Source organism: Rhea pennata, chromosome 6 (assembly GCF_028389875.1).
Source record: "Rhea pennata isolate bPtePen1 chromosome 6, bPtePen1.pri, whole genome shotgun sequence".
Classification (NCBI taxonomy): domain Eukaryota; kingdom Metazoa; phylum Chordata; class Aves; order Rheiformes; family Rheidae; genus Rhea; species Rhea pennata.
In genome coordinates, this window is record NC_084668.1 from 23,389,480 (window position 1) to 23,403,397 (window position 13,918).

Below are 13,918 nucleotides of genomic sequence, written 5' to 3' on the forward strand. Positions count from 1 at the left end.
TTTTAATTAGGAAATAGTTGTTCACAGTATTTCTAGAAGCAGAACTCCTCCTTTATACAAATCACCTTGTCTTGTGTAAAGAGGGTGGTCTAATGTTTGTTGTCAAACTGCAGGGCCAGTGTGCAAAGCCATTGCCAGGTTACCTTTTACAGGAGTTTGATAAGGATTTTGTTTCTGAGTGGCTGAAACATGCTTGGGTGGAGGTAATGGGACAGGAAAATCATTTCACTGCAGATGACTTGCTTTTACCTATATCTTTGTTTCTTTGTTATAAAAGGAAATTTTGGTTGAGGATGAACTCAGTTGTGTCCAAGTGATAATGAGCGGTGTGACACCAACTTGTGAAAATGCAGCTTTTGCACGTCTCCAGTTAAACACAGAGACGGTAGGGAGTTCTGTGGGGGGAGGTGAAATAAAGGTACAAAGGCTGCTAAAATGGTAAAGTTAAAAACGTTAATTCCCATATAAATTCAAAGTATTGAAGAAATACACATTTTAAAGAAATGTCCAGTTCCTTTCCTCCCAACACTAGTCGTTCTTTCCTGTTTCCTTTGTTTCTCTCAGGGACACCAGGTTCTTCCCCCTCCCTCCTTTTCACATTTTTTCCTTGTTTTCATTCAATGGGATTTCTCATAGGGGGATATATTCCTCATGTCAACAAGGCTGACAGAATTTGGACAACAGGGGAGAAATACCTCCCCCCTTTTCTTTTTTTCTTCTGCAGTTAAGTAACAGATGTCTTTGTGCTCTATTATTTACACGCAGTATGGAAATTCTATATACAGAATTGGAAAATAGTGTCACACATCAGGGAGGAGCATTCAGTGACGTGTCTTGTGATGGTGGGGGAGGGAATAGGGCAGAGCCTTAAATTTGATTCTCATCCATTCCCTAGAATGCTCTTACAAATTCAATAATGTTGTAGATTGATGGGGGGTTTTAGCAGCTCTTTCACTGCATGTCTCTCTCACCTGCCAGTGAGTCAGTGAAACTGAATACAGAAACAGCCTATGATTTGAACACACTACCATTTAATAGTGTGTTCAGAGGACAGATAGCAATGGAAACAATCTTTTTTTTTCCTTTCTTTTAAAAAAAGTCTTTAATGCTGCTTTATAAATAGCTGTGTGAATTCTAGCTGGTTACCAGCAGCTGGAACCCCCTGCTGCTTCTGGGATTGCAGAGGGGAACAGCAAACTGAGTTTCTAGCTGCCAGCAATCCTCCTGAAGTCTACACTGAACAGCAGGAGATTCTTGAGTGTAAGGTTAACAGGCATAATAGGAAACACACACCTGATTCCCTGGGAGATTGGAGAGAGATAAACAGGGGACAGAGGAAAAAATGGGGCTCTGAAGTCTTGAAGAAGCCAGATGGGCTTGCCCCCTGGCTGACGGAGAGAAACTACATCTTTTTGTAGAGAAATGATGGTTGGGGGGAAAAAAATGGAAGAACTTTCACTCAATAGAAGCCTGGACTTTTCTTTAATGAACAGGTGATGATTCCAGCTCTGTGCCCTGACATCTCACAATGTTAATTTATTTCTGAGGTTGAACAGCTGCCTCGTCAAAAGCTTTCTTAGAAAGTGATTCCTTAACTAACACCTTTCCCTTTCTCTTCTCTATTCTGTTTTTAAAAATATATTTTTGGAGGTTGTAAAAAGATCAAAAAAGGTAAAGAGTTTCTTTTGAGGGGGAAGGAAATGAGAAAAAAGTTTAAAGATATAACTTATGAGACACCTAATGAAATGTTTCTTTTTATACTAGGCTGTGAATTTGTTTGTTCAGCCCCAAACAGAGGTCTCCTATCTGAAAGTATCAAAAAGTTGTGAATAAAGTACTGGAGGTCTGTTGATCAAAATTAGAATGGGCAATAGGCATATTTCCTTTGTAGCTCCTTTGAGTGCAGTTACGAATGTGGCAGCATGCATATAGTATTTCAGCTGTGAAAGCTAAGCTTGTTTAGGCAAAACCTTGGTGTAATATAGGCTGTATATAGGCTCTTTGTAGAGACATCCATTTTTGCAGTGCTCATTCTCAAATTTTCTTTCTTTCAAATAGTGCATGTTCATATGTGTGTTCCTTTAAAAATTTACAATCAGTAAGTTCTTCATAGATCGCTTCCAAGGAGTAATTGATTTTATTTTCCTGAACAGATAATTTTATATGGTAGTATCCATGCCAAAGCAATTTGCTCTGATTCAGGGAACTGAATGGACATTTGTCTTTGTAATGCAATTATAAAGCTTATAACTTGGTCTTGATAACATTTGCCTATTACCACTTATTAGATGCATGAAAGGAAAACAATGCAATTTTAAGTACAGAGAATGATGCTGTAATATGCTCATGCATCTTTCCTTGTTTATCAGCAATGAGCGAGGGATGGATGGGATGGGATGACAAATTTTTCTGCAACTATTTTTGTGGCATTTCATGAGTCTTAGATTTTGGAATTAAACTCAACTACATTTTTAATGTAGTATTAATTAAAATTAGCAGGTGTTTTTGTATGTGCATGTACATTTGTCTCTGCCTATCTATAATTTTTCTTAGTAAATTGCAGTTTGTATCTATTTAAATCTCTTCTACTGTTGCTATTTTTATTTTTTAAATTACTCCAAAGACCATCAGTTAAGGCTCAACTTAGAAAGAGACTAAATATATGTTCAGCTACAAGCCTGTCCTCAGGGACAGAGCAACTTGTAAGCCTAAAATAGGGCATGTATTTAAAAATCTTGCTTCAGCAAGTTACTTAATTACTACTTAATTTTTTTGTCTGCAGTAGCTTATAATTTATTTTGAAACTATCCCAGGAGAGCTGTTTGTCAAGGGGGTTTGAATTGGACATTTTTCTGCCACCTTGAATGATATGTGCTTATGTAGACTCTTTTGGAGTGGAGATTACTGCGTGTTTGGGACCTTTCTGATTATTCTGAATCTCTTCCAGGTTGTTCTGGACTTTAGTTTTCCTAAAATGTCTGACTTATGTGAATATTATTTTTATTTTGATTTTTTTTTTTAATCTAGTACTTAATGGGCAAGCATCTGTTAATGGTTGACAGATTTACTGGCACTTTGAACAGAAAGGTCACAATTAAAATTTGAGTGCATTGTGTTCAGACCTTGTACGATACACAATATGTTATACAAGAAGATACTGTAAATGAAAAGTATGTTTGAGGGAACATAACAGTCAAATTTCCTTTCTTGTGAGGCTAGTCTGGCTAGGGCAGAAATTTGTATTCCAAAATTGCGTTTCTGATGCTGATGACTTGTGGGATTTCTAAAGAATCTCAACAAGATGATTACATCATTTTGGGTGTTTTTTTTTTTTTTTAATTTTAACTTAGAAAATTGCTGAAGAAAATTAAGGCAGTACTGTGAACAAATGTGACAAATCCCCGACCCCCTGCAATAATTAACACATGACTTTTTTTTTAATTCAAAGGATGCTGTGACAATATGCACTTTGGGAATAGGAACTGCTTTTGGAGAGTCCATTCTGGATAACACTCCTCGCCATGCTACCATCGTTACTAGAGAATATAGTGAGCTCCTTCGAATTGAGCAGAAGGACTTTAAAGCACTTTGGGAGGTAAATTGAGATTTCTTTCTATGATTCATACTCCTGTATTTCTTTTTTGCAGGCATTTCTGTTTTTCACCTCTTCCAACTTAATGCAATTTCACATCATACACATATTCTACAGTAAAAAAAAAAAAAAAAAAGACAGCAGACCTTTCTGTGTTTGTTTTAAAAAATCATTTTAACTTTAATTTAACACTGCTTGCTTGCTCACTTACTACAATTAAATTAAGTCTTTTTCTGATGGAATTTGTGTACTGCAGACATCGCTTTGTCAGCCTCAAACTTGCTTTTGTTGCCTGCATTTACAAGAAAAGTCTATTCTTATTACACTCTGGTCTTTTAAATTACTCTCCTTTACTCCTACCTCATCATTAGCTGTAAAAGTTTTAGAATTGGAAGATGAAACTTTTCACATGAAACTTTTCTTTGTGAAGAACACACTGCTGAGATTTTTGATTCTATCGTGTGTGTGTACTTCAGCATCCTTGCTGGAAAGGTTTCATTGACGTCTTACTGTGATATGTTTTTGGACTTTAATCAGTTTGCATTTTTTGAAGTGTCTCACCTGATTTAAAGTTTTCTGGGAATTGGAAGACATGCTGGCTTGGTCTGCACCATTGTCAACTTGTACTGCCAGCTTGTTTTAAATGGAGACTGTACAAATTTAGATGTTGTAGGGAATTGTCCTACCACCTGACAATTCTAAAGTTGAAGATCTGGTGACACTAACTACATTTTAAAAAAAATACTTAAGTGTTTGTAGCACTTCCATCTCTGTGCTTAGCAAAGAAGCTGAACTGAAGTTTTATTTTTGTTTTCTATTTTCTAAGAAAAGCAAAGTTATGCCCCAAATAATTGTCCCAAAGCACTAGTAAGGCAAGGTTTTCAGGAAAGAAAATCAAACCTGCAACTTGCTATATTGACTGGTAGAAGACCACTAATACCACGTGTCTGCAAATATGTTACCCTGAGTGTAATTAATCTTGCAAGATGATCGAGAATGAAAGACTGACTTGTTAATGAAACATGCCTGCCACTCAATACTGTCATAGTATCATATTTTATTCTTAATAGCTATAATTTATGCCAGATTATGATGTCTGTAGCATATAAAGTACTAATAAAGTCTTCTAGCAAATGTGAAGCAATTCACAATGCAGTATTTTTCCACAGTTGATACTTATTTTCCCCTGTAGAGGCTACATTGTAGTTTTCCTTCCTGACACTTGAAGATTAAATATGCCAGTGCTCTGGTCTGTTTTAGCATATGCTACGTTTGCTGGGGTCAGAAATTTGTAAAGTAGACAATGATTTACAAGCTCGTGGTGTAAATCCAGTTGTAGATTTCTCAAGTAAAAGTCTTTACACTTTAAATACACTTTTAATTGGCAGGGTCATCTCTTATATACATAACTTCCCTGCTAAACATTCAGAGGCTACTGATATCCTGTCAGGAGTATCAAGGGAGAGGGGATGTAAATTCCTTTCTATAAGATATAGTTAAAGTTGTTCCAAAACAGTGTTGAAGCCCTTTCTAATGGTTAATATAATGCTGCTTATGACAATATTGTTGGTTTTGATTTTTTTTTTTTTTTGAAAGATGCTATTAAGAAAGGTTATGCTATTAAGTATTGGGAGCTGTCATAGAGAGCTTCAGTACACATCTTGTGTACTTCAAACTTAATGAAATTATATAGTAGAGCATATTGGAGATGCTGCGGGTGTCAGTCACAGACCAGAGTTGAGCTTTGTGGTACCTATTTGCTTTTTGTGCAGTTTCACAATCAGCTTTTCTCATGAATTTTTTAGTGATTTCTTTCAGGGAGGCAATCCTTGTGCTTTTAGTAAAAATGCAAAATTTATCCCAAAATATTAAAAATACTTTTGCTGGGTTGTCATAGCTAGAATGAGATGTTGTTTTTTTTTTTTTTTTTTTTTTTTTTGAAGCCAGTATTTGTCTCCTTGCAATCTTCTTATCCTAAAGCCACCATAATTTGTGGCTAAGGTATGATAAACAAAGTGTTCAGAGGTGGAAACTTATTTACGACAATTCTCAACAAATACATTAGTAATAGCAATAGTATATTTTTATTATCTTGTAAGAAAATACCTTGAAGGAGAGCTTTTGCTATGTTATGGAAGCTGTGTTCAGTCTGCCTTATCTTGATTCTTCTATCCTTACTTATCCAAAGACCTTACAGGCAAGTGCCTGTTGATACAGCGAATCATAGAATCCGTAAGGGTGGAAGGGACCTCTGGAAATCACCTAGTCAACCCTCAGAGTGGCCCGTGGGATCAGTACCATTCAGATATTGTTTTAATTTATTTTTGATGAAAGCTTGTACAGAGTTTGGACTAGAGATTTGTCAGTGGTACTATGGGGAAAAACTGGAGAAGGCAACAATGTTGGTGTCGTAACAAGCCAGATACCGAGATACACCGAGATACAGTGGAAACTAATATCAAATCTAGTGTATACAAATTTCAACTCTCTAGGTAATGGAAGTTTAATTTTGTAAAAATAGTAGCTTCTCCATAAGGAAAATGTTGAATAGCTCCAAAGTAAGGTACTGCTTTAGTTTAAGGACAACATAAATGTAACTGTAGGGTTGGGAATCTTAAAATGGTTACTGCTTTTATACAAGTAGGATTTTTATGATTAATAACAGTGCAGGAAAGTGCATTTTATATATGATTACTTTAAGTATATTTTTTTGTTCCATAAAATTTACTTCTAATTGAGAGAAGACACAAACTTTTAGCTGATTTCAGATTTTTGACATTCAGTGACAATAGAAGCAAATGAAAGCATGGAAATTCTGATCCTGCAGACTTTTTTTTCAGTTTTTCAAGTTATGCACATATTTTTGGAAAATGAACCATATAAAGAGCTTCAATATTGACTTGAAAGTATTGTGCATCTCATGTGAATAATAGAACTAAAAAGACTTTAACTTCCTTTATAGTAAAAATCTGTTAATATTGAAATCTACTGTTGAAGTCTGTTTGCAGCAAATCTTTTTTTTTTTATCACAGCTATATGCAGTACTTTGAAAATCAACTAAATCTCCATTTATAGTGCTTAAAACTTGTAGGACAAATTCTAAAGCTAGACTTTGAGAGAGAGTGAGAGATATACTTATCTAGTTTATTTTTTGTTAGTTTTGAAAGAATTGTAGAATCTTTAACTTCACATTATGTATTTGTAGATTTCTTTGCATTTTGTTTAGACTGAACAGTTAAGTTCTTCTGTATTAGCTGTATTGTTATAAGGAGCAATTGTATTGATATTATGTTTCACATACCAGAGCAGATGAGACTTACTGACACATTTAGTACAGAATATACAGCAAAGTACGTTTATTTTGTACTTTGAGTACCATTACACTTGGGTCTCTACCTGAAAAGAATTAGATTGCTGTTTCTGCTCAGACTGCTTTCTTTTTTCTAACACTTTAGTCAATTTTATACCATCTTAAATATTCTTTTTCAGGAAAAAAATTAGGGTATTTCTCAAAAACATGATAAGCTGCCTTCTGGAATATATGTTGTTGAACTGTGTATTCAGCTTGCCCTTTAAATATAGAAAGATTTTCCCTGACCTCCATTTTTAAGTCAGGGAATGTTGGTCAAAACCAATGATATTGTCTTGATAACAGCAATTACTAGTTAAAATAGTCTTTAATGACTCTGCCTGTTTAAGTAGCACCTTGTTCAGGAACATCTGTTCAACCTCTGAGCTTGCTCATCCTCGGAGGCTTGTCTTCTCTCACCAGCTGCTGTAGTGCGTGTATGTGTAGGGGCTGAATACTGTTCCCTGACGAAGAAGCTGTAGGAGGCTGTGAGAATCGCTGGTGGTGTGCCTTGTGCCCTGGTTGTCCCTAGCTTTCATCTCTGTGGAGCACTAACAACTGGGGAAAAAAGTTATCCATTGCTATTTTAACACTGTAGACTTCCCTGGTACTTTATGAACATGTAGAAAAAGATATTCTTTGTACTCGCATAAACTTGCTTTCCTTCTTTAGCCTCACTAAGTTAATGCAGTGCTAGCTAGCCTGCTTGAAGAACTGTTTCAAAGAACAGAAGAAAATGTATACAAAAATAAACATAAAAGCAGAGACTAAACACCAGGAGCTCTGGTCATGCATATCCTGTTTGGTCACTGGCTTGCTCCACCCCCAATAGTTGGATTCTTTTAAGCAGTGTAGGAGTGAAGTGAATGTATTTGAGCAGTGTTATCACTGCAGAAGTTCTCAGAAGTTCATCCCTAGGCTCTGTCCTTTCATGCAGTTGCAAGCTGATTGCAACCCAGACAGGAAGGGAGTGAATCTGCTGCTAGGTGACTTATTTTTAGAAGTTTTTCCTACCACAGTGAATTACTCAGCCTTCCTTGGATAATATACAAATAAGCAGTTTCCTTTTGTGTGGAATAAGATTGTTAAAGTTTCTGAACATGCCTTGAGAAACATTTGATCTTGACTAAGTGAAGAACAGCTAATACTTTGGTATGCAGTAACTTTGGAGAGAGAAAGACTTGGACCCTACAAGGTCAGAATGAATATTTTAATTCTTTCTGTTCACATTCAGCAGTACATGTGGTAGTCTGGTAAATAACAGCATAACTTGCTTGCTGCTCCTGCCTGTCTGATATTCACTAGCCCTTTGCTGCTCTGAAATTATAACTTTGGGAGAAGCTGCTTTCTTACTATCTTTATTTTCTGAATACCACAAATGTTGGTTTTTGATGAGCTAGTTTAAATACAAATTGTTTGTCAAAACAGAAGATCTCCTCGTATTGCTTCAGTAGGATGTTATTTAGGAAATATACGTATGAAATGGTGTGCTGACTTAAATCGTGTAGTTGGGTTCAATAAGCCATCTGAGTAAGGCGTTTGTTCATCAGAATCAAGGCCACAGCTTCTGGGGCATGTGCACGTATATCAGTTTGTCGTCTTAAGGTATGTCTAATCTTATGCCTTATCTCAACATATATGTTATGATTATGACAGTGGGGATTATAAGGGTACTTTACAAGTATGTGAATGAAATGAACATTAAAAGGATTTTCCTTTATTTTGTCCACTTGACTATGCTGCAAATACTTTATTAAAGTGGAAGTATATCACTAAATTATCTGTAGGTGTTTTGGAATGCAACACAGTACGCAGCATTTCTGAGAGGTAGCATTTCCCTTTCCTCAGACTGCTGATAAATGTATGTTACATACTGTTATTGGAGAATGTGTTGTTTTTTTTTCTTTTTTTGAATCCTACAACATGTGTAAGGAGTACTAGGAATCACATGTAAGTGTCAGCACTTTCTAGTGTACCTTTTCACCAATGGGTACGGCATACCAGAAATTCTGTCCAGTTCATTTAAGTAAGCGTAAATTTGATCTGAGAAATGAAATCAAACCATGAATTGGATTCAGATCCAACTGCCTGAACAGTAAGGTTGATTTATGGTATACAGTTCCGTCGGCAGTCAGTTGCAGAAGACTTTGCTATGATTTACTTATCTCCTGTAGGTGAGACTACTGGAGGTATAAAACTGTAGCTGGCAAAGTGAAGAATATTTAGGTTTATGGGATGGATGATTGTGTGACTTTAAAATAGTGAAGTGCTTGGAGTCCCCAAAAATATAAAACTGTGGTCATGGAACGTGGAAGTTGTCTTCACCTGCTTTATGTCACACTCTCCACTGACTTGATAATCTGTCTCGGTCATGTGATTTTACTTGAGAAATGTAAAATTGATCAAATTATTATAGCCTGTCTTTGGAACAGAACTGGAATACTCTGTTTGCCAACCTGTCAAATAGTCTTGCTATCAGAATAAGGAAGAGCTATTCTGTGTTGTAAGATCTAAAATACAGTGTAGAAGGAAGATATGGAATGATCTGTGTACGCAGATTGCCTGTTGCCTTGTGCTGTTTAGAAATCTTCAGCTGATGATCTTCAGCTCAAATTTGTATGCAAAGCAACAGAGCTAGTGTGAGAGACACTGAAAAATGAAGTGTGACTGGCAAGCAGGAGATTTCCCCCCACCCTGCTCTGCCTTCATGTAACACATGGAAGGAGGAGGAACTTAGTTGTCTTCCCCTTTCCATCTTCCTGCTTTAGAGTATGACAGTAAGCACTGATTTGGCAAGATGTGAGGAAAGCTTTGCAAGTAACTAACATCCCACTTCCATATCTTCTGTATTAATACTGGTAAAGCGTGCAAGTAACGGGGAAAGATTCCCAAGTTGTTGTTGTACTACGATAGAGTGCCACATTGTACCAGCAGAACTGGGAGTGCAAATTGAGCATGTTTCTATTGAATAATGGTGCAATTGCTTTGATATATGCAGGGGTAATGAATAGCAGAGCCTGACCTTTAGTGCTGCTGTTATTGGTTTTGACCATCTTTGTGATGTGCTTTTACATTTTTTTTCCCTTTGTTTTGTCAAACATTTCTAATTTTAAGAAGTAATGTTCTGTCTGGCAAAGCAGATCTGAATGAGCTACTTTTGTTTGGATGTATTAATCACTTCATATTAAAAAAAAAAAAAAGGCTTCAGATTTTATAAATATTTTTAATGACAGTGTATTTCCTAAGGTAACCTTGTTGGTCGTTGATAATGGAGAAACGTCTTTAGGAATTCATCTACATTTTTCACTCTACTAAACCATTTTATCTTAGTGTGATTCATGCTGATGGAAGTATACAGTTGTTTGTATACAGCATTTTCTAAATAATGATGTCATGACTGATGAGATCAAAATCAATAATTATCTACTATGTTTCAGATGATTTGCTGTGTCATTATATGTGATATTGAATATTGTCAATCAGGCAGAATTTATGCAAAAGGTAAAGGTTTCAACTGCATGAAAATAGTATGTAACTTCTATTAGTTATCCTTGGTTGAAGGGACAGCTACCAACATTTGGGAACCTGTTAAGCAAATGAAAGATTGAAAAAGCCTGATCCTTCCTGATGCCTCTACAATGAAATTTCCTCAAGCTTGTTACTGCATGTCATCCTTACGGTCAGTTTGCACCTCAGAGGCGTGATTTAATCTGATACCTATTTCAACAGCAACATTTTGTGACTGTCACTGGTCACCATGTGGAGATAGATTAAGGCTTTGTAAAACTAAACTGTTTTTCTTAACACTCTAGCATGGCATTTCTTCGATACGATTCTGTGTCACTGTAGTAATGATGGCCATCAGCTTAAAGCCCCTGTCACTGAGCAAACATGTATTATTGCTTCTGTTTACAAGTCCTTGTAGGCGTATATATGTTTATTAGCATTTCAAAGAGTCTTAAATTATGTTGTAGAAAAGTTAACTTTTTTGAGGCTCATTCTTAGATGAAAACAGATGGAAACATCCAGGAAGCACATGAATTAAGAGAATGTCTTTATTGGCTTTCTCATATCTTAGAGGTAAATTTGGAAAGTAAAATTTCCTTGATTTTTCAAGAAAGCATATTACTTTGATTAATTCCTAGAATATCTTAATTACAGAATAGCATCTGACAAATGTATACATTTAAACTCTACAGATGTTTTTAAGGCTGCTGTTTTTCTTGGAAGCTGCACTGCCAAAGTTGTATTTTCTATAACCAGCATTTTTATTAGCTAAGAAAGTACTTTTCACCCTCAGCAGATGTGGTATCTCTAAGCATGATATGCTAAATGGAGAAAATTCGTAAAACACATCTGGAAGCCTAAAGATCCTATTTCAGGGAGGAAAGTTCATTAGTTCCTTTTTATTAGGTAAAAATGTCAGATAGAAAAATTTGGTTTTAACTGCATTTGTAGTTGACAAGACCTTTTTTTTCCTTAGAGTGGACAGCAAATAATCAACTGCATAAGGCTTTGTTTATACTTCTGAACTTCTGGATTTGACAGATTGTCAATTCCTTCCCTCAACCTTGATGACCTATGTGGGCGAGATTATTTTGGGGATTGCCCTTTCTGATGTTCTGGTCAGTGCTACTATCTCAGTCTGCGTGGGTGTGTTGTTGTTTTTTTTTCCCCCTCTCTCCTTCCCCCTCTCTCACCCTCCATAAGCTCTTTTTCTTTCTCACAAGAAAGATTAATCTGTTATCTATCCTGAGACTACTCAGTTCCTTGAGGAAAAACAGTAGTGCCTTGAAGTTTCCATTTAGCCATGAGTTTGTTACCCATTGCTCTAAAGTAAATGAATATAGCTGTGTGTTCCTCCAAGGCATTTCTTTAAAATGCATGCTTGCATGCTACACTGGAAAAGATGCTTTCTGTTTATACTATTGAAAGGGTAAGGCAAATAATGTGATACCATTTATTAGATCAATAGATACATTTTAACACTAACATTTTAAAAATTCATTAGCTTAAACCTGCTGGCATTAAAAAAAAAAAAAATTAGATCTTTGACAGTAATATCTGAAGCAATGGAAGATTTTTTTTTTGCAGATTAACACACTGAAAGCAAGCCTATTGCATCAGATAATATTTTTTCTTTTTTTTCTGACCATCTAGTTTATTAAAAAAATAAAAGTTGCAAAGATATTGTAAGAGTGTTCACTTTCATCTAGAAAGAAAAACAATAAAACCTATAGAATCTACCTAGCACAATGTGAATTTCTGCTTTCTTAAGGAGGCACTCCCTCAAGTGAGCACTCAACACCTTAAAACTCAAAACAAACTAAAAAGCTGATAAAATCAAATTCTTAGGTCCATGGATTAATAAATAAGCTCAAAATGATAGTGCCCGTTGCTTGCCTTAGGGCAGTTCTGCTAGGTGCTTTTTCTTTTCCTGGCCATAATCAGAGCTGTAAGGTCCAACACTTGCCCTTTACCTTAGGCTGGTTCCTCCCCGCTTTTCATGCCGTGCTGAAAGCCTGCCTCATCGAAGTCGATGAGCGTTACGGGATTTCAGCCCAGGTAGTTACTAATGGCTTCCCTTTGCATATTTGATATGCAGCACAGCCTGTTGGCACTAAGTTTAAATCCCTCTTACGCTTCTGTGACAGTTCTTATCCACTTACATAGCTGTGTGACAGGAGAGCGTGAGGCTGAGTCACTCAGATGATTAGTTCTGGAGCGCTTAACGAATTGGTCAATCCAATAGTTGTGCTCAGGTAAATTGTATTAAATCCTTACAAACTCTAGAGGTACATTTACAAATGAAGATATAAAAAAAAACTAAGAAGTGAACATGGAGTATCTCTCCACTGGCAGAGAATGGTGAAAATTAGAAGACCCAGCCTGTCATCTGCGCTGATTACGGACAGTCCCAGATGTTGAGGAGGGAAAGAGATTTTAAAAAAGAAAAATAAATCCATGTGTTTGTTCTTGCACCAGTCCTTGTTTCAGTCCTGAGCGGTGGAACTGTGGCACTTCCAGTTCTTGGGGCTGATGGGTGTTCCTGTAATCCCATTAGCTCTGTGAGCTACAAAATTCCTAGAAATTTCTTCACTGTGAATGTGAAAATACCAGGCCTGAAACTTGTCTTGGAGGAGCCAGCAGGCCCTTTTGCATGATCGTGGAGTGAAATTTTTTACTTTTGATGAAAGGTTGTTTATGCCACAAATATTCAAGAACGGCATATAATATGATATGATGGCTAAGGCATGTATTCCCTGTACTTTTTATACTCTGTGAGGAAGTAAATGTTCACAGAATTCATGTACATGCCTAGTTTTTCTGCTTCAGGCAGTTGTCTGAGGCAGGGTTTTAATAGAGTGCATAGATACATACCGTCACTCTGGTGTGATGCTGAAGGCTCATTTTCTTTATCCTTCATCTTCTCCGTGATTAGATAATACCATTTGTGTGCATTTTCTCTGAACTCTGCATAATATAACCTCAGTATTTAAAGTTTAATTGAGAAGTTAAAAGAAAACTAAAACCTACAAATAGAAGATATTTAGCATGTAAACTTTTAACATTACTTTTTTTCATTTTAAATTACAATGATAAAATTCTGTGTTCCTTTGATATACAGGACTTAGCTCTAAGCCAGGCTCATGTAATGTTTGCTTGAGGGTGACATGTAATCAGCATTTAAAATTAAACCATGCAATCCTGTGTTTAGTTCTTACTGATATAAATTCAGCTTGCTTACATTTTAACCTCTGACCATTTCCTCAGCAACTTCTATTTAATTTTGCACTCCACTTCTCTTCTGACCTTGGAAAAATATCTTTTCTGGCTACCAATCTAAACTGTTTTCTTGGAGTATTGACAATTTCATTTTCTAAAATATATTAGATAGCTTTATTCTGCTCATTTCCCCCCAAACTTTATTTAGACATTCCTGAGCACAAGTTAGTGGAAACATTTAGGTGGGATAT

At 36.1% G+C, this 13,918-nt stretch overlaps 1 protein-coding gene across 1 annotated transcript in view; it reads left to right on the forward strand.

The window, feature by feature from the left end:
• Positions 1-13,918, forward strand: part of RAPGEF4 (Rap guanine nucleotide exchange factor 4) — a 161,703-nt gene that overhangs the window by 22,743 nt on the left and 125,042 nt on the right. The window contains exon 4 of the mRNA XM_062578544.1: positions 3,449-3,595. Coding sequence (XP_062434528.1) covers positions 3,449-3,595 — 147 coding nt within the window. The remainder of the gene's footprint in view (positions 1-3,448; positions 3,596-13,918) is intronic.